Source organism: Anas acuta, chromosome 24, assembly GCF_963932015.1.
Source record: "Anas acuta chromosome 24, bAnaAcu1.1, whole genome shotgun sequence".
Taxonomy (NCBI): domain Eukaryota; kingdom Metazoa; phylum Chordata; class Aves; order Anseriformes; family Anatidae; genus Anas; species Anas acuta.
The window spans coordinates 3,400,470-3,420,896 of NC_089002.1; the positions used below are offsets into that span (position 1 = coordinate 3,400,470).

A 20,427-nucleotide genomic window follows, 5' to 3' on the forward strand; every position below is an offset into this window, starting at 1 on the left:
TTGGGTATAAAGTTCTTCCTGGCTCAAAAGAAGTTGAGAGGCTTCACATGTTCTCTGTTTATCCTTCAAATCACTATTTCCCCCTGCCCTCACTTAAAGCAAGGAAAACAAAGCTCATGATAACTTGAACATTCTCTGATTCCATCTTGGGGTGCAGCTACATGACAAGATGGGGAAGTGGGACCAAGCCCAAGTCCTGTTCACCTTGTGCAGTGAGCTGAGCAGGTTCTCTTCTCTCAGACAAGGCTACCTTTACAGCTTTGTCTGCTGAAAATGTTTGTTAAAACATGTTTTAAAATGAGGCTGTGAAAGGGTACCTGTCACTGGGGCCTTGTCCATCGTACCCCATCATACACCGTGCTGCGGTGTATGGGAACAAACCGGAGGGTTGTAAACCAGGGCTAAAACTGCCAGCACCTGGGGCTGACTGCTGTGAGCAGTAACTCCCTGCCTGGGGCCTGCCCTGCTTAAAGCAGCTGAAGATTTGGGGGAAAATATAACAAAACCGCTGTGTTTACAAAAGTGACTGTGAGGTGTACAGCTCCAGGTGGGTGAGGCGGCAGGAGCCAGGTGTGAGCACAGAGGGAAAGGTGCTGGGACTGGCTCCACATTTGGGATTCCCCAGCCCCCTGCTCAGCCTTCCCTTGCAGCCACAAAGCGGGGAGAAAACCCCGAAAAATGAGGGAGGGCACGGGGCGGGGGGGCACTGGGGGGCTTTCAGGAGGAGCTGGGGATACTGGGTGGTACTGGGAGGGCCGTGGCAGCGCTGTAGCACCGCACCTGCAGAACCCGAAGGCCCAAACACCTTAATTAGGAGGGTTAATTACTGCCCCTAAGGGCTCGCTGTGGAGACCCCCCTCCATCATGTCCCAGGGCCCTGCTTGGGGCTCGCAGCTCCCTGGGGCCGTGACAGCGGCGGGAGCGGGGCCGGGCCTTCATTTTGTGTTTTATTTTGTGTTTTATTTTGTGTTTTGTTTCGTGTTTGTTTTATTTGATTTCGCGTTTTGTTTTGTGTTTGTGCGGCCCGCCCCTGACGGGGACAGGAAAACGTGAGGAAAACGCAACGAGCCTCCTGCGTGTGGACAAAAAAAAAAGCACAATAACCATCAGACCGGCCGAAACCGTCGTGTTTTTACTAAACATTTTTAAATTTTTATTTCCTGTTGCTGCACCCGCGGGGAAGCCGCGCCTGCACCCCCCTAACCCCCGCCCTGAGCCGCCAGCGGCGCCCCCCGGAACCTTCGGGCCGCGGCCTCGGCGCCCGCCCGGCACCTTTGTGCGTGCTCCCCCAGCGGGCTGCCCGCCGCGCTGCCTGAGCGCCGCCCCCGCCCCGCCGCCACCAAACGGAGAGGAACGGAGCCGCCGCCGCCCGGCCGCCGCCGGTGGAAGCCTCTCGGGGCCGAGCGGAGAAGGAGGGAGAGGAACGTGAGGATCCGGCGGAGGAAGGGAGCGGCGAGCCGTCAGGCGAACGGCGTGGGCGGCGCGGCGAGGCGCGGAGGCCCCCGGAGGGGTCCTTGTGGGACGGGGGACGGAGGGAGCGGGACGGCGCCGCGATGAACCTGGAGCTGCTCGGTGCGGCCGGGGGGGGCGGGGCCGGGCCGGGCGGGGGGGACCTGGGGCCGGGGGGGCCCGGAGAGCCAAGGGGGTCCCCGCCGGTACCGGGAGGGCGTCAGGGGGGTGGGGGAGCCCCGTGAGCGGCTCTGGGCCCCTCAGCTTGAGGATAGGGAGGGCTGAGAGGGGCTGGCGGAGGGGCTGGGGTCCTGAGAGGGGGTTGAGGGGGGTGGGCTGGGGGGGGGGAGGCTCAGGGCAGAGCTCATTGCTCTCTGCAGCTCCCTGAGAGGGGTGGGGAGCTGGGGTCGGCCTCTGCTCGCAGATAACCAGGGCCAGGAGCAGAGGGAACGGCCTGGAGCTGTGCCAGGGGAGGTTGAGGTGGGCAATGAGGAGCCATTTCTGCTCAGCCAGAGCGGGCAGGCGTTGGGACGGGTTGCCCAGGGAGGTGGGGGAGTCCCCGTCCCTGGGGGGGCTCCAGGAGAGGTTGAGGCTGGTGCTTGGGGACACGGCTCAGTGGGGACAGTGGTGGGGGGGGGTGCTTGGAGCAGGTGATCCTGGAGGACTTCTCCAACCCTAATGATTCTCCAACTCCGGTGCTGTCTTTGCATTTCATTGCAGAATCCTTCGGGCAGAACTACCCCGAGGTAAGCGCCCCCTCTCCTACACCCCTTGTCCCTGTCCCGCTGCCAGTGGTTTTCGGGCAGACCCTGACCCTGTTCCCCGCAGGAGGCCGATGGCACGCTGGACTGCATCAGCATGGCCCTGACCTGCACCTTCAACCGCTGGGGCACGCTGCTCGCCGTGGGCTGCAACGACGGGCGCATCGTCATCTGGGACTTCCTGACCAGGGGCATCGCCAAGATCATCAGCGCCCACATTCACCCCGTCTGCTCCTTGTGGTGAGAGAGGACTGATGTTTTTTTTCCCCAGGAATGCTGTAACTGCATGCTGAGTGCTCTCTGAGCTAATAGCTACCTCCTCAGGAACCACCGGGTGTGAGAGGCTGCTCTCCTTTTTGTCAGGATTTGCCCGTGTCTGTGTTTGCTGGGGACCAGGTGCTGTGAGAGCCCAACTGCTCTTGACACCTGTTCCTATTAGCTACTGAAACACAGCACTTTGCGGGATACAGAGTTGCATTTTAGGATGTATCCCTTTAAAATAGCATGAGAATATGGTATGTCTGCTGAGTTTGGGGTTGTTTAGAGTTCAAAAGTTGTTTTTCACACTAATGTTTTTATAGCTGAACCCATTAATTAGGTCTGATAATTTTAAGTGACTCTTGGTGGACACATTGTATGCATTTGAGAAGTAACTTGTACTTGGATTCATTCTTGTCACTGTAGCTGGAGTCGAGATGGTCACAAATTAGTGAGTGCTTCAACTGACAACATCGTGTCACAGTGGGATGTGCTCTCTGGAGACTGTGACCAGAGATTTCGGTTTCCTTCGCCTATCTTGAAAGTTCAGTACCACCCTCGAGACCAGTAAGTCCTGTGAAAAAAAAAGTTTGAATACTCTCCTTTGGGTAAAAGTTATGGTTATTAAAATATTTCACTGTGTTTTGCAAAGTAGGAGCTTTCAGCGTGTCTTCTTTACGTGATTGGATTTGCTGTGGCTCTTCTTATTATGAAAGTATCAGGAAGGGAGTAGAGTAAACGTGAGAATGATTCTTAAAACTGTGCATAGAAATGTCTTGTTGAGTTTATAAGTTAACTTTATAAACTTAAAGAAGCTTCCAAAGAAAGAAAGGAAATGAAAGAAGATACCAGTTAAATGTCATTTTGCAGTGTAAGACTAGAGAAAACGTATTCTACGTAGCTCAACATAGATTGAGATTTTTTTTATACTTCTTAATGTGAGAACTGTTTTGGAGAACAAACTATTAACTCTTCCTTTTCTGCTTTGCAGAAACAGAGTTCTGGTTTGTCCCATGAAGTCTGCGCCCGTGATGCTCACGCTGTCAGACTCCAAGCATGTTGTTCTGCCTGTGGATGACGATTCTGATCTCAACGTAGTGGCCTCCTTTGACAGGCGAGGGGAATACATTTATACGGGCAATGCCAAGGGGAAGGTGAGACTGTAGCAAGAGGCATTGGGTGCAGTAGCTTAGATTATTTCCTGTTTTTATCAAGGTGCTTGATGTCTCTAGGTTGCGTTCTTTGCTTTAATGTACAAGTAAGGCTTCCTCAATGTGTCTTGAATAATTCGATATGATGTTGACACGATCATCTGCACCGTCACATTTCATCTTTGAAGATCTGTAGCATCTTTGTAGAATCTTTGAGTTAGGCCTTTGTGTTCCTGTTGTCTTTGACTGTATTTCTTGGATCCTTTTCCAGTGTAAATAAACCAACGTTAATGTTGCAGAAGTGTCGCAGAAACTGTAGTAGAAACTAAAACTACAGTTGCAGAGCCCCAGCTATTCCTGTGTAGATTGCTGAGGCTTCTGTTTTCAGTGTTAGTAGCAGATGTGAAAGGTACCGAAAGTGGAGTGAGTCATAATGAGGACACTGATTGCCTTCTGTTTCCTTCATCTTCAGATCTTGGTCTTAAAAACAGACACTCAGGATCTTGTTGCTTCCTTCAGAGTGACAACTGGCACCAGCAACACTACAGCTATTAAATCAATTGAATTTGCTCGGAAAGGAAGGTGAGCTATTTATCAAGTGGTATCTTTAAAAATGAGCTGAAAGCTACTGACTATACAAGGCCTTAAGAACTGCCACAATTATTTCATGCAACATATTCTGACTCTATTTTCTTTTTTTCTTTTTTTAATGCAATGCATGTTCTGTGTAATCTTTCCTACAGCTGCTTTTTGATAAACACAGCTGACAGGATAATCAGGGTGTATGATGGCCGTGAAATTTTAACCTGTGGACGAGATGGGGAGCCTGAACCGATGCAGAAGCTGCAGGATTTAGTGAACAGGTAAGAGGCAGCAGAATGAGTGAAAGCCTGTCTTGAAAAGGTTGTGTTTTGTGTGTTCTGTACTAATGGGAGCACCTGCACAAAGGGTAACTCAGTATTTTGTTTGGTGTAATGGACAGGTTTGTTTATTTGAATCCTGTGAGTCACAATTTGATGTGAAATGTAAATATTATTTGTGGATGGGAGGATATAAGGTCTTGGTCTGGAGAACAGTCCTCTGTATTGTGCTGTTGTTTAATTGCCTACTTTGATTTTTTTTTCTTTTGTACGTAGGACCCCATGGAAGAAGTGTTGTTTCTCTGGTGATGGCGAATATATAGTAGCAGGTTCGGCACGACAGCATGCTCTATACATTTGGGAGAAAAGCATTGGAAACCTAGTGAAAATCCTTCATGGGACCAGAGGAGAGCTGCTCTTGGATGTAGCAGTAAGAACACTGCCCACTAGTGCTGAGTTTCTTGTTATTTTGCGAACTAAGCTTTCTTAGTTCTGTTCACCAATTAAGCTCCTCCTCTTTTCTCTTTCACATCAACCTAGTGGCATCCTGTCCGGCCGATCATAGCTTCCATTTCCAGTGGCGTTGTATCCATATGGGCTCAGAATCAAGTGGTAAGCATTTCAGGTTATTTCCTTAAGAGAATTCCCTGGTTGGTTTCCATCCTAGCAGACTGAATATTTGCATGTTGAAATCCTTTATTGAATCCCAGTTCAGCAAGCTCCCTAGCTTCACCTGCCTGACTTGAAAGATGTTTGCCATCAAGTTGAATGTGAGGAGGGTGCGTATACTTCAACTGCAGAACTAGTTAAACTTTGTGTTAAGTCACAGGGACATTTTATGCAGGGATGGTGTCCTTCTGTATGTGTTAAGTATAGGAAGTCTGAGTGAGTGTGTCAAAACTGCAGTGGTTAATATTAACATATGACTTTGGTTTTAGGGATAATGACATACATTGCCATATCGAAGGAGTGTGGTCATATTTTCAGTAGGAGCTGATTCATGCAGTTCCTATTTGGCATATGATTGAGCTATGACTTTTGTGATGTTGCACATGGCTTGGGGGATTTTAATGTGGTATGAGACTGTAAGTGCACGAGTCCTCGCTGTGGTTGCTGTTGCGTAAAGTAAAATTCATCTTGAATTTGTGGTGTAGGAAAACTGGAGTGCCTTTGCACCTGACTTCAAAGAACTGGACGAGAATGTAGAATATGAAGAGAGAGAGTCTGAGTTTGACATTGAAGATGAAGATAAGAGTGAACCAGAACAGACAGGTAATGCCTAAACTTTGTTCCTGTGCAGCAACGGTGTGGTCAGCAGTTCAGTTGTTACCAAATCATTTGTAGTCCAAATATATGATCATAATAAAAATTAAAACTAGTGGTCACAGTAGTGTATGTGGGTAGTAAATGTCAAACAGCAGTGGATAAATGAAGGTATCTAAATCAACAATCAGTGTGATTCCTCCTAATTGCCGTGCCGTATTTGCTTAACAAAGCCTCCCCTTTCCATTGTGTTTTCAGTCGAAGGCAGTAGCCTTTGACCCGTGGGTGTGTGGGCTTGCTCTCACCAGAAGCGATGCTGAATTTGAATCAGTAGCAGCACAACTTGGCCGCTTGGTGGTGCCAAAAAGTTGTGTACTGGAAAAGGCTAACCTTCTATAGAAAGAAGTAAGGATTCTTCCCAGCACACCGCAGAGCTCTCCTCGTTACCAGGCTTTGCAGTACTTCACGCTTTTAGATTACTTTTTCTCTAGGACTTTCTAATATTAAAACATAACATTGGCTTGTGGGAGCAAAGCATTAAAACAAATTCTAAGTAATTTTTTCTTTTCCTTGTTGTCTTTAATTCTTTTTTTCCCTCGATTCTTAGGTGCTGATGCTGCAGAAGATGAAGAAGTGGATGTAACTAGTGTAGATCCCATTGCTGCCTTCTGTAGCAGGTAAAAGAATAATTTTGTTTAAAGCATGAATATAAAATGTAGCACTAATGTATTCCCTGTATACTATAACAGCCCTCCCCACATACTTGCATTTTCTGTGCCTTTCCTGTATCAGATAGTTACTTGTGTAAAGAGCTCTTTGCAGAGACTAAGATGCATCTTTGGATGGATTGCTACATTTCATGTAGTTAAGCACAAACAAGGCGTAGGCTTCAGTTGTTAATTGTTCTGGGTGAGGAAGATGAAAGAAATGAGACCAAAATGAACCATGTTCCTTTGTTCTTCATTTTTTTAATACTGAGTGCATCTCTGACAGTCAAGAGTTGTCTTTTTTCTTCTCTCTGTCCCGGAGTCCCCTGTTAAGCACCATCAGTCTTGCACAGGAAACCAGGCAGTCTATGACTGTGACACTCGTGTGGCATGCACTCCCTCCAAGGATGACAAGCCTTGTCTTCACAGCATTTCCATGTTCCTCCTTAATGTCTTTGGTTAAGGTATCAAATATCTATTTGTACAGAGTTCTCAAGCTGCTGAATGCCTTGGTCAACTACACAGTGTGGCTGTCTGACTGCTCCCTGCAGAGATGGGTCTTGATTTGTGAATGAGAAGATGTCAAAGAGCACTAATTTTAAAAGACAGCCTACTTTTTTCTTTCATAGTGATGAAGAACTGGAGGACTCCAAGGCTCTGCTTTACTTACCTATTGCTCCTGAAGTGGAAGATCCAGAAGAAAACCCCTATGGGCCTCCCCCTGATGCTGTTCAGAGTTCTTTAAGCGATGAGGGAATAGGTTCTGAGAAGAAGAGACAGTCCTCCTCCGATGGACCTCAGGCACCAAAGAAGAAGCCCAAAACCACCAACATTGAACTACAAGGAGTACCTAATGATGGTGATTAGAAGCTGCCATTGTTTTAGTGCCTATTTTGCATCTGACATAAATTTTAGCTTTGCCTAGTCAGAATACTAGGTGGTCGCTCATTGATCTTCTTTTCTGTGAAGTTACTTCTCACAGCAATGATTAATGGCCACCTACTTACAAAGTTTGCTGGCGTTTTGCAAACTAGAAATGAGAACAGGCATCCTGAAACTAGTTTTTAATGTTGTTTGTATTTCACATCTGATTTCAGTGTCCTAATGATAACCCCTCTTGGTAACACATTGCTTTCCACAGAAGTCCATCCGCTGCTGGGTGTGAAGGGAGATGGTAAATCCAAGAAGAAGCAAGCAGGCAGGCCTAAAGGATCAAAAGGTAAAGACAAAGATTCTCCATTTAAACCGAAACTCTACAAAGGGGACAGAGGTGCTTTACCTCTGGAAGGAGCAGCGAAGGGTAAAGTGCAGGCGGAGCTGGGACAGCCTTTGACAGGTAAGGACCCAGTGTGAGCGTCGTTGCTTGCTTGGTGGCCTTGCTTTGTACAGACCCTGACTTAATATAGTCATAGCGTTTTATCTTCCCAAATGGCACCTGCTCACTAAATGTTTAGCTGCTGTCAAGGATAGGCAAAATTTTACATTTTTTTTTTTTTTGCTGAAGGGCTTTTAATAGTTTTAGTAGAACTGATATCCATGCATGTGGTGTTGCATAATGTAAAGCACATGTAGGGTTTTTAATAGAGATGGAGCACTATTTCAAAAGCAAAGTGTCTTTGACTTTAGTCATTTAGTTATTAACTTCTTTCAGTTCTTACATTCACAATAACTGTGCTCAGTTTGGCTGGGTAGGTTTTGACAGCAAAAACGTAAATAGTGAAGGGTTCAGAAGCTTAAATTGATGTTTTGTGCCATCGATGGTGTAATGAACAAAAAAAGTTCTGTAATCAGAACTAGGAAATGAAGCAGGTATCAAAAACTTTTTGAAGGTTAGAAATACTGTCCGTTGACTTAGGAGAGGTTTTATTTCCCTCTTCTCTGGGACTCAGCTAAATGACCTCGTAACTGGGGTTTTCCATTTCCTATCTGAACTAGAATATTGTTGTTTATGGTTTCTGCCAAAATACACACCTGTGACTTTCCACTAGGCAAAGTGTAGTGTTGCTTAAAGGAGTGTAGTAAAAGACTGAGCATTGCCTGTTTGATCAGTGGACCCTAAGATAAAATTTTTCTATACCTTGCTATGCAATAGCCTTAGTTAAATCCCAGAAAGCACAGATGCTGTAATAGAGGACAGGTTTTGATGGCTCTTTCCACATTTTTTTTAAATTGTGTTTTGTTGGTTGCTTACAAGCCTTGCAGTCACCTTCGTTAGGGCCCAGCTGTTGACAGTGTTTCCCATCTGTCTCACTTGCTACTTGAGCATATTTGGGAAAAGTTCACTCAGGTGTAGCAAAGGAAGTACACGTTTGGATTAAATGATGTGCGTCCCACAGAGAACGTAGGGCTGGTACATAAACGGATTCAAATATATGATATAATTGATACATCAAATTTTGCATTTCCTTGAACTCAGCAGCTGCTGCTGTGGATTTTAGACTGCACAGAGTTGATTTTTGTTTTTTTAACCCCTTCCTTCCCTCACTGCTGGTCCTACGTTACCCACCTTGCTCATTGTCCTTCCTGCTCTGCTCCTGTTATGTTGCTTATTCCAGTACTGGTAACTGCTATATGCAGAAAAAGGGGATGTGATAAAAGAAACCTGTCTATAAGTGGCAAAACATGGTGAATGTTTTCTGGGCTTCTATTTAATATTTTCATGATGCACCTTACAAAATCTAGAAATTAAACAAATAGCCGAGAATATCCTTAGACCTTCTGAGCAGCACAGATTAGCTTCTAGTGTCAGGGTTACCAGGCAGGGCAGTTCTCTCTCGATTTCTCAGGTCATTAGGGGCAATACAATGTGCTTAGAAGTACAATCACAAGGAGTTGTCTGGGTCGATATGGATTCTCAGATGTCTGCTGGCATCTGTTAAACATCCTGACTTCTCTGTTGTGCCATGCTGGGTGGACAAGACTAGTCTGAAGACCAGCTGAGTATAACCCTTCATCAGCAAGACTGTTGATTGCTTTCTTTTATCACGCTGCTAATTAACGTGACCATATGCAAAAGGACATAAAAGAGAGAGAGGATTGTGCACTGGAAACTTAACAATGTGGCTTCCCAAACAAATTTCAGTGGTTAATTGTTTCAAACAAACAAACAAATCTGAATATCTTAACTTATCCATATTTAAGTAACTGTGTAAGCACTTCAGAGAACCGTGTGTAATCATTTTCAGAGAAACGGTTTAAATAGCAGGTATGTTTTTCCTTTTTTTTTTCCCCAAGGTGTACGTTTCTGTAACTTTCTTATCACTCTTTACTAATTTGCTTGGTCTATCATTGTAGACAGATCTCAGTGTGCTTTCTTCTTAGCAGCTTGTAATCGTTGTTGCATCAATCTGCTCTACAGAGCTGTAGGAAGACACTCCCATTGCCTCTAACATATTTCAAATGAAGCAAGATTCTGGACAGGCACCTGTGTGTTTTTTGCACATGATTGGAAATCATATTTGGGAGGATTTCTGTGTGGTTTTGCTTGTAGTTTTCTGTGCAGTACTTACAGTCTGACTTGCTTTAAGAGACAACTGTGCACTTTCACTTGTTATTGCTGCTGAGCTTCGGATGCAAATAATCATAGCAAATAATCAATATTGCTGTGGTGGACTTCTCTCTCAGTAGCGTCTGTTATTGTGCTCCCTTGTACAGTACCATTGACCAAACAGGTCGTGCAGTAGGTCCCAACAGTTAGTATTTGAAGCATCTGTATGAGGTGTGATGAAAGTAACAGTCCACTGAAAAACAAAACAAAAACAAAACACAACATCACTTGGATCAAAGCTCAGTCATATTCTCACAAAGTTCATGTCTGTCTTCCTTTGTTCTCTTTATGGCTTGTGCTTATAACTTCTGTTTTGGGCAGCTAATTTTTCTTGTGTCTGCTGACATTTCAGCACTTGCAAAAGCCTGTTTACAAACTGAAGAGGCCTTCTGCTTGCAGTGCTGGAGCCAGACTGGCTTCTCTGTGTCTCTTGCATGAAGCTGTCAGTTCTGCTAGTTCCTTGTGCTGTTGCTTTCTGATGGAAGTGATCAGTCCCTAAACCAGCCTCTCAATGAGCAGTTTTTCTCTGGCAGCTGTTGTCTGAATTGCTGTAATACGGTGTCTTCTGCAAGCTGCGTGGCTGGGACCTGGAGCCTGCTGCAGGCTGTCTCTGTGGCTGGGCTGTGCAGCCTGGCAGTAAATGTCCTAGTGTTAAAGCAGATGTGTCAAAATCAGATTTCAGTAAAGACAAACTGGGAAGCTTGATCTATTTTATGGTCTTGGAACAAAATCATGCAGCATTCTGATATAACCCCAAATTGGGTAAAACGTTCATTTCAGTTGGGTTTCTGCTTTGAGATTTTGGGATTGATGAATCCAAAAATTTTCTACCAGGTAAGTTTGCTTGTGCCTCTGTGGAATAAAAGCTCAGAGGTTCTTAGCCACCTTGTCCATGCCTATGCACGTGATCTCAAATGCAGAAATACCGAAGATCGCAATTTGTCATAGGTACTATCTTGTTGATTGTATCTCGTTCTGGAAAGAATAGCTTTATCTAGAAAATCCTATTCTCTTTTTTTTGTTGTTTTTGTCTGGAAATGCTTGCAATATTTGGTGGTCTCTGGTTTCTGGTCACATCTGTTTGAGCCTGATGATTTATTTTTCACCTGTCTTTGATCTCTTTAGCAGGTGGTGCCATCTCAGAATTGCTATGAAGACATTCTTCTGTATCTTCCCCTGTTCTTTCCTGTATTGGCACCATAATATGGAAAATAGATGAAATGCTCAGTCAGAATGGACTGACTATAATGCAGCAGCCTGATTGTTCATGGATTCAGGGAGTGACTTTTATAAGAAATGAATATTGAAGAGGAAATGGCCTTCATTCTTCCTTAATTGCCTCTTCATCGAACAGTGTAAGATGCTGACTCTCAGGTCATGCGATTTGCAAAGAGACTTAATTGGACTGCCTTTGTGTTGTCATATATCACTATTTCTCAACTGAGCTGGTACCCAACACGTTGCCACTCCAGAGCTTGTCAACCTTTTTTTTTAAAAGTAATTTCTTTTGTTCCTGGATTGAAGAATACCTGAAGTGTATGGTGTTTATTCCTGATACCATATGGCTTTGCACCCTACAGACTTCCCTTTCTCTGCTGTTCATTCTCATTTCAGCGAGCTGTAGGTCCTTCTCTGCTAGCTGCACTACCTTCCTAGCTTTTCTGTTAGTTCAGTGCAATGTCTTCTGTGCTGACATGCTTAGTGAAACACTGCTACTGATTATGTGCCAAGTTTGATTTCATCTCAAGTGGATAGAGACGTAAAGTGAAGAATCAAGACACCCTCTGAAGTCCACAAAAAATGAATCTTCATAGAGTGGATATTTTAGACATGAAGGATGACTCTGCTTCTGGGAAAAGGAACAAAGGAAAGTAGCTGCAGATAAAATACTCAGTTTATATGCTTTCATCTAGACTGTAATATGAAGAGCTGTGTTGGCAGTTTCTTTCCGTCCTTGCAAATGTTTTTATTCTGTTTCTTTCCTTTAAGATGTACTACCAGAAACAATTGGTTTCCTCCTTTTCTGGTGTATACTAGCAGTTACAGAAGAAGCAGAGCCAATATTTATCCTAACTGCAACTGTATTTTTTCAGTAATCCTTCCAAGACTTAAAGATGAAATGAATAACAATGCGATCGTATGAAAAACAAAACATATGGAACTCGAATTTTTAAAAACAATCTTTTGTTTTATTTCTCTTATATTTCTGGATCAAGAATAGAAAAACGATGAATGCTCGGAGCTTCTTCCCAGCTGTACTTCAACCTTTATTTCTTAATGACATTTGTAATATTTTCTTTGTGGGAATGGCAAGAGACACTTTCTCTATCCAGTACCTACAGCCTGATCCTTCTGCACTAGACCAACAGCTTGCTAAAAGAAAGTTTTCATTCCTAATGCCCCTTGTTTTGTAGTGACTTTTGACGGTTCCTATGCAATTACTTCATTTTTTTCCCTAGATGTAATTATTGAGATATCTCTATGTATTTAAATTTTCAAAGTACACTGCAGACATTAAAAGCCAAGAAGAGGAGTAATAAAGAGATGTGTTAATTTATGGTCGGAAGTGTGCAGTAATAGCGTGAGATACAAGCATGGGAAGAGAGGAGGCATTTTAAATCGGAAGGATTTTTTAAAACTGGTATTTTCATTTCCGGCTCTGGTACAGTGGTCTGCTTAATGAAATTTGTTCCCACGTGTACAGTATTAATTTTCTTTGTTCTTTCTGCTTATAGTACAATTCACATCTTTTCTAGAACGCTGTCATGTCAAATCCACCCGTATGTGGCGTGGCTGAGCTCACAAGCTTTCAAAGATACACAGGCAATGGTTCTCTAGATTATTTTAAAGCCTATTATTTGCCACAGACTCCAGCCTTCATTTCTGTTAAAATTTCTTTGTACAGTGTATATGTCCTTGGTTTATCTTCTTCCATCTTCTATTTTATTTTTTGGTATGCGTAGTTTTGTACAGTACGTGTCAGATACTGGCTTGCTGGTAGCACATAGTGATGTTAGTTTTTGTGTCTGTAAATAAAGATGTATGTTTTATTTCCTAAAGTCAATGGTTAAGTCTTGGCTTCTCCATGCTTCATTATCATTTATATTGTGACAGTGGCTGGGAATCCCACAGCACAGCTCTGGTGCAAATGCAGATGCATTGTACCTTCACTACAGCTGGTGTGTTGTGTTCTTTTTGTTTCGATTTTGTTTTTCTTTTTTTTCTTTAATGGGGCATTTGGTTGCAGTAGTAAATCTCTAATGTAATAAAAAGCTCCGTGTACCTGAGTGCACATGAGACAGCTGTGCTGAAAGGGGGGCTGAGCACAAAGTGTGCTGCGTGTAGCCGGGGTAACTGGATGTGAAATATAACTGGATTAGATCTTCAAAAGTTATCATTTTAATAAATTAAGGGGTCTTAGAAAAAGAAGCAAGGATATTCGTTAGCAAAGCTGTTTAAGAACAAGGCAATCTAACCCTTCCTGCAATCCATAATTCAATTGCTGGTAGAGAGGCAATTGATTATTGAACTGACTCAACCATAGCTTCATTACTGCATCGAAAGAAACAACTTCGACTTTTTTTTTCAAGGAGAATTTTAGTAGTGCATTATTCTTTTGGGATGCTTGAATACCTGGTGAGTTATGTTGGGATGTTTCCTCTTTATGCACTCTCTAGCTATGACAGCATACAAGGGATTTCAGTTTTACAAATTCGTAGATTGAATGTGGAGATCTTGGCTCCGAGATTGCTCTTTGGAGTCAGTGGCTGTACGTGACACAGCAGATGGGGCTCAGGAGATCCCCGGAGGTCAGTGCTGTTGAATCCCAAGCAGAGCTCGTCTGTGACATCGTCACCTGGGAATGTGAGCTCACGGAATTGCTTTGCTGAGCGCTGTGTAGAGATGAAGGGTATCGGTGATACAACCCTGTTCACCTGGCCTTTGATCCCTGCGTAGTGTGATGGCAGTGAAGTCAAAATCTTGTTTTCGTGGTCTTGGTCGCTTGGGCGTTGCCTTGGATTTTTGGGATATGCAGATGTGATAAAACCACAGGTGCTACCTAAGTCATGATTTCCTCACACTGAATAGTGCTCTTTGAAAAGTTCCAGTAATGAGTACTTCTGTTGTTTTATAGCTTCATAAGAAAATTAAACTGGAACAATAGAGTGGCAATTCATTAAAATAGCACGTAAAATCTGAAGGAGAAGGAGAGAGGACTTCATCTTTCTTAAATTGTCAAATGGATCCCAGTTGCCAGATAAGGTGAATTTAAACATTCTGCTGCTCTGTTACGAGAACCAGAACTCAGATTCATTCTGACCGACACAGCGATGTGCTGCACCTCCAGCAGTGTTGCACTTGAAGCTTGTCTCGTTAGAGGATTTCTCCTAATGGAAGGATTAGGTCTTAAAGGTGATGCTGGTGGCACTTCAGAAATACTGAGTACAGAGGCTTACAGAGAGTGATTTATTTTATTGTCATTATTTTTTTTACTGCTGAATTTGTGCGGCTTTAGAGTAGCCCATCTGACTGATGACTGCCATGAAGACCTTAGGGAGCAGGTGCACCCTTGGGGTGTTATCTTGTGCTTTCTACCTTCCACTGGTGGTCTCCTTTCGAAGAGTCACCATCCCGGCAGAGCTGAAGTCGGTGGTCGCTAAAGTTGCCGTGAACGCCACGTCCTGCAGTGTCACCTGCGGGCTGGGCTTCAAGCTGGAGGAGATGTGCGAGATCACCCCGGCCGGGGAGAGGAGGAACTGCACCATGCGCAGGTCCCCCTGCCTCACCACCTGGGGCTGTGGTTTGCTCCATTTCACCGTCCCGGTGGGCAAACTGTTCAACTTCAGCTGCCTGAGCTCGGACACGGTTGAGTTCGTGAGCCGAGCCTATACCTACACGTGGAGGCTCGCCCCAGGGCTCATCACCATGAACGACGTCCTCTTTGTACCTTTCAGAAACCCTGGTTTTGTCGTGCAGTTTTCCCCCACCAGGGAGTCGGACGCGGGGACGTACCGCTGCGATGTGCGGATGCTGAAGACGTTCAGGGTCATCAAGAGAGTTTACTTCGGGGTGAGAGTGATCCGAAAGGACTTTGTGGATCTGAACTTCCAGAAGTCCTTGACTCACGAGCAGCAGCTAGCAGCGAATGAGGTGGAAGGAATCAAAGGAAACAACACCAACGTAGTAGTGCAGCAGCACTTCTGGCAAAGAAAATCATTTTATAAATCCCTGGTAGGAATTGGAAGCGGAGTGATAGGAGTTGTCTTGCTGAGAGCAGCTCTCCGCTCCTTGCAGAAGATTTTGAGGAGAAGTGATGCAGAGACACAACCTGAGTTTTAAGGCAATTGCTGTTCTCTGTCTTGTTTATTGTAATAAATCTAGCAATATTAGTATCAACGCAGCATTTCGTGGTGAGGTTTGTTACTTCAGGCAGTTTGTCTGTTACCAGACTGCGAAGCTTAATGAAAGAATTGGTAAGTTTGTAAGGAGCGTGGGTCTTGGTGGTGGAGTGCAGGCAGTGTCTCCCGGTGGGGCAAGGCTCTTGTTCCCTGCATGGTGTGAAAGGGTGGCTGATGTTCTTTACCCCTGCAATGGTCCAGACAGAAGTTAAGAGGGCACTGAGCCACAGAAAACTGCCCGACACTCCTCTAACCAGCCTTCATTTTACCTCTAGTTGCTTTCTTTGTTTTGTAGCTGATAACTTGGGACCCTGCTTCTGCCTTATTGATTCTTCTGCCTTGCCCAGAGCTGTGGCGATGCGGGCTGACCCAGATGGCTGCTTTTGGTAGGTGGTGTCCTCCAGCAAGAGGCACAAAGAAGCGAGGGTGCAGCAGCTGGGCTCAGAAACGTGGTTTCCAGGCTGCCTGCTGTCCCCATCAAACCCAAGCACTCCACCCTCGGGAGCTGGGTGTGCAGGGACGAGGTGAGCCACCGCTGCCTGCTGCCTCTACAGATGTTTGTCTCCCGCCGCTGGAGCTCAGGAAGCAAGTATCAAGTGAGAGCTGGGAGCTTCCAATCTCCTTTGTAGTTCAGAACAGCGAGGCAGGGAGCAGTAGGAAGCTGAAACCAATCTTCAGTTTGAGCACGGCTGCTTGGGAACGTAACGGGGTGTTTTTAATCACAGCTCCGAGCTCAGCTCACTCCTAAAAATCTTTAAAGGGGGAGGAGAGGGAAGAGTTCAGTGGGTTTGTGGATCTTTCATTTGTCCTGGTGACTAATAAGTATAAAACATGCAGCAACTCAGTAGGGAGTACTGGTTCCCCCTTGGTCGCAGAATCCACAGAGGGACCTATTAAGTGCCTTCTCCTTCTAGTTTCTGCCTCAATTTTAGAGTAAACAACTATATTTACCAAGTCCATTTCCTTTTTTCCATGAGCTAAGGTACAGGAATGCGTAGTACCTCCAATTCCGTGGAAAATAATGATACAGCTCTAATATTGAAGATCAAAGCGTACTGTTTTTTTCTTTCTGCCGGAACAAAAAAATGCTTTAATGTAGAAAGAGTTGGGTATACAAGGAAATGCCTTGTTTGCAGAGCCTCCTGTGTAAGGAACAAAAACTGAAATGCAGCGAGCCAAGTCTTCATGTATGATTAAGTAGCTAATAAGTTTATTGAGACAATGAGCTGTAGAGCACGGGGCTGCCTGGCTGTGTCTGAGTGGAGAAGCAAGATCAGGCTGGAGTTCTCAGTTTGTAGCTCTGCCAAGCTCCCTGCTTCTGTGGGAGGACTTTGGTGGGCACAGGCGCTGCAGAAGGCTGTGAACGTGAAGGGAGCCGTTCAGCAGGGACAGAAGGTGCCTCTTTTCCTAGCAGCCTGGCTCTGGGGGGCACGTGGGAGCCCTTGGGAAAATGCATGGTCCCCTTCTTCTGGTTTCTTCTGTGCTCAGCGCTGGCTTTGTCCTCGCTCCTCTGTTCCTTCTGGCTCTGCAGCTCCTTCCTCTGCTTCTGGTCCTTCACCAGAAGCACACGCTGCTTCCTCTGAGCCTTACTCCAGTATTTCCCAGTCTCGAGCTCGCTGCGGCTGTCCTCATCTGTGGTCAGCCTGCTTCCACCTCCTGTGCCTCTCCAGGCCCTGTCTTTTAGCATTCTTGTGTTGCTTCTGCAATTACCGCTCGCTGCCTTCGTGCAGCAGCCTCCGTCTGTTCCCGTTAGCCCTGCTTTGCCTCTGGGCTTTCTCTGCTTTTGCTGATGCTCCAGCCGGGTGGCCGAGGAGCTCTGCAGCAGCCGTGTCCTGCAGCAAGCTGATGGGGCTCCTGTGGCGATGCGCCTGACAAGGAGCTCTGAGCTTTTTTTTGGGCCATCAGGGGTGGCTGGTGGTGGGCACACATCTCTGGCTGCTTCTGCTCCTTGGTTCGCACTGAGCCTACTCCGAGTCTCAGCAACATCTCCCTAATTTGGGGACCGGGTCCATGTAGTTGGGCTTTTACTGGCTTCTTCATTCTGCTGCGCGGATAAGAGCTGAAATCGTATCTTTGTATCTCAAGCGTGCTCATAAGATCAACGTGAAAAAATTGTTACAGCAAACTGCACGATTTGCACTGATTTGCCGTTAAACTTCCTTGATACCTGCTGTAGGTTAAACAGTTTCTTTTATCCTAAAACATATTTCTTATCAGCTGAAGTAAAATCACGGCAAGCCGCTTCTAAGCAGGGTGAAACGCGTTGACTCAGCCTCTTGCCCAGATTTAACACTGCCCTTTGAGCTGGCTCTAACAAGTGAGACCTGGATTTCGGCTCTTCTCAGTGCCTCGTCTTCTCACCCACAAGGAATTCTCTTTCCCAAACCTGTACAAAGCAGCAGCAGCAGCAAGCTGCCCGCTGTGCACTCATGCTTCAGGCACCCTGGGGAGCCTGCTGTGTGCCTGGCTGTGCTCATCCAGTCCGGATCTCTCTGTCGATGGCTTTCCTGGTGGTGGGTGCCCATGGTGCACAGCCCTAGATATGCAAAAGGACCCTTTTACCCTGTTAAATATAGCAGGGCAAGAACACAAACAGTTAATAAAAACTGAAGCAGGCACCTTCTGTGCACAGGATTTAGAGAGCTCTGTTTGCTCTCGAAATAGGAAGAAATGGGTAACAACTTTGTAAGCTGGGGATGCTCGTGGTAGGAGAGAGGAGGCTGTGGGGATCCCTCTGTGCTGAAGAACCCCCTGCTAGCAGGAACAGGCTTGTGCTGGGTTTGGGAGCTGATGGTTAAAACCAACAAAGAGAGGCTGACCCATCTGGAAGGGTCTCCTTATGCTTTGTAATGTAAATGCAGGGCTTGCTCCTGTGGGCAGCTGTGTTTTAGAAATGCAGAGAGATTACATGAAAGGTCCAGGACAAGCCATTTTCTGCCTGCTTAGCTGAGGAGGTCAGAGTGGGAGCCCAAAGGGTCCTTCGTCTTTTTATTGCATTTATTTTTTATTTATTTATTTATTTTTGGCCAAGGGGAGCAGGAAAGATGAATGCATTTTTTAAAGTTAATTTAAAGATGGAAGGCAGTGATGGAGAGCGAGGCTCCAGCATCAGAAAGGATGGAATGAGGTCTCTTATTGATGTGGCTGCTGCTAGAAGTGGTTCTTTCCCTGTAAGCTTTTGCGTTTTACAACAATCCGAAGTGTTTTTCCTAGTGTTTGCTTTAGCAGGTCTGCTGGGGGATGGAGAGGAAGGGAGGGAGAGCAGGCTGTGCTGCGGGGTAAGAGGTTACAGAGGGGGAAAAGGGAGCTCAGATGGACAGGGAGGAAGCAGCCGAAGCAAGGACCCTTTGAAACATCACTCTCTCCTCCTCCCTGTGTGTTCCCATCTCCTCCCGTGTTCTGCACGTTTTCTGAGTCACCAAATCTGTTCTTCCCGAAGTAACCATCAGATCTGTAGGAAAATGTCTTTCCCTGCCCCGACTTTGTAATACAGTGCCCAAACTTCTTCCTCCACCGTTTATTTCAGCAATTGTTTGTCTGCCTCACCTGGAGGAGAGGACTGCAGAGGCTGCATGCGAACCCAGCGCTGCTTGCTGCCAGTTCCCAGCCAGAGATTTTTTTTGTGGTACAAACTTCTGCTGCCTGCTGATGGTCCTAGGTATTAGGAAGCAATTAGCATTGTACATGCTAAAGCCAGACAGATTGTGTGAGGGAGGAAGTCAATTTGCTAATGGAATTAGCACTTGGAAAGGAGGAGGTAATAACAGAATGGTGAGGCATAGGCAGCTGTTTAAATTGCTGTTAGCTACTGAAGCTTATCTAAATTGAATAACTAGATTGCCTTAACTGCTGGAATTTGAATGGCAGCAAAGAGAAAAACAACCCCCATATGCTGCTTTTACACCGAGGCAGTGCCTGGGCTCCCATTCTCTGCGCGCTGATCTCTGGCACTGCTCCTGCCTGGCCCTGCAGTTGCCTGCAGCAGGCGGGTGATCTGCTGGGATGCAGCTCTCCGACTTCAGGTGTCACAGAAAGGCAGCGAGCTATTTCCCCTCGGTATTTCTGCCTACGAAAAACCCCTCTGCTGGGCCAGGGCTTGCCCAAATCCCGCAGCAGGGGCTGTGCTCGTGTTCCCAAAGGCGCCTCCTGCTCACCAGGGAGGACACGTTCCTGCTCGGTCCTGTGATGCTCGGTGGCATTTAATGATGGCTCTTGAGAAAGCAGAAGTGCCCTCGCAGAGGACGGAGCGGGGAGCGATTCATCTCCGTCCTGGTTGCTCCCTGCTGGGTGCTTTAATGACGCTTCCCTGCCCTTTACAAAACCCTTTTGCTGCCCGACTCCCAGAGCTAATTACGGGGCTCCGGCACCGAGCAGCTCGCCCGTGGCTTTGCACAGCACGGGGCAGAGGGGCAGGAGCCTGCGAGGGGCCAGAGCACAGCTGAGCCCGGCCTCCTGGGGCCTCGTCCTGTCCTCCCTGCCATCAGCTTGTTATCAGGCACCTCCACCTGGGGCAGCTGGGGCTCCTTGGAAAAGAAGTGGCTGCTCTGCACCATCCCCCCGACAGCCCTCGGGGCTCACAGCAGCTCCTGGGCACCCGTCCTGCTGCAGCCACCGTGCGCCCAGGGGTGCTGTGGGGAGAGCTGGTGCTGGAGGAGGCTCTGGGTCTGCCTGGGGATAGGCAGGAACCGTGCTCGCCCGACAGCCTTGGAAATCCTTGGGGCTGGCAGCTTCCAAGCCAGCTTTGGGGGATCAGTTGGGGTTATTTACGGTGTTTTTGCTGAAAGAGGCCCTTCGGGTTTTGTTCCAAAAATGAGACTTGGATCTGCGGTGCTTTACTCTAAAGTGTATTCCTTTCCTTTTTTTTTTTTTTTTTTTTGTGAGCTGTTTTATAGGGTTTTAACCCGTAAATAGAAATAGTTTAACGTGGTGATTGTTTTACAGGCTGCATAAAAGCAAACGCATCCCGGATGGGCTGAGGGAAGGGGTTTGGGTGACATCTCCTATGGCCGGTGCTGCTGGGCCCCCTTCCTCC

At 46.3% G+C, this 20,427-nt stretch overlaps 2 protein-coding genes across 5 annotated transcripts; both read left to right on the forward strand.

Moving 5' to 3' along the window:
* Positions 1-1,340: 1,340 nt before the first annotated feature.
* Positions 1,341-13,055, forward strand: RBBP5 (RB binding protein 5, histone lysine methyltransferase complex subunit). Of its 4 annotated transcripts, none has more exons than XM_068660307.1 (14): positions 1,341-1,572; positions 2,170-2,195; positions 2,278-2,450; positions 2,895-3,035; positions 3,460-3,622; positions 4,092-4,201; positions 4,363-4,482; positions 4,756-4,909; positions 5,020-5,091; positions 5,634-5,751; positions 6,350-6,419; positions 7,079-7,308; positions 7,591-7,668; positions 11,125-13,055. In XM_068660307.1, exons 1-14 carry the CDS (start codon positions 1,554-1,556, stop codon positions 11,148-11,150), a joined length of 1,500 nt encoding a protein of 499 aa, XP_068516408.1. In that variant the 5' UTR covers positions 1,341-1,553; the 3' UTR covers positions 11,151-13,055. The 4 variants fall into 4 exon arrangements, with proteins under 4 accessions (XP_068516408.1, XP_068516405.1, XP_068516406.1 ...); XM_068660304.1 differs by having other exon boundaries at positions 1,342-1,572; positions 7,591-7,785; XM_068660305.1 differs by having other exon boundaries at positions 1,342-1,572; positions 11,122-13,055.
* Positions 13,056-13,188: 133 nt separating this feature from the next.
* Positions 13,189-16,044, forward strand: TMEM81 (transmembrane protein 81). The gene has a single exon (XM_068660356.1). The coding sequence runs from the start codon at positions 14,530-14,532 to the stop codon at positions 15,334-15,336; it is 807 nt and encodes a 268-aa protein (XP_068516457.1). The 5' UTR covers positions 13,189-14,529; the 3' UTR covers positions 15,337-16,044.
* Positions 16,045-20,427: the final 4,383 nt, after the last annotated feature.

Bases quoted from the DNA above. Each gene is read 5' to 3' on its own strand.
- TMEM81 (XM_068660356.1), top strand. From the start codon at position 14,530: ATGACTGCCATGAAGACCTTAGGGAGCAGGTGCACCCTTGGGGTGTTA.
- RBBP5 (XM_068660303.1), top strand. The intron at 2,196-2,277 runs GTAAGCGCCCCC...TGTTCCCCGCAG, and splicing joins TCGGGCAGAACTACCCCGAG to GAGGCCGATGGCACGCTGGA. The intron at 6,420-7,078 runs GTAAAAGAATAA...TTTCTTTCATAG, and splicing joins ATTGCTGCCTTCTGTAGCAG to TGATGAAGAACTGGAGGACT.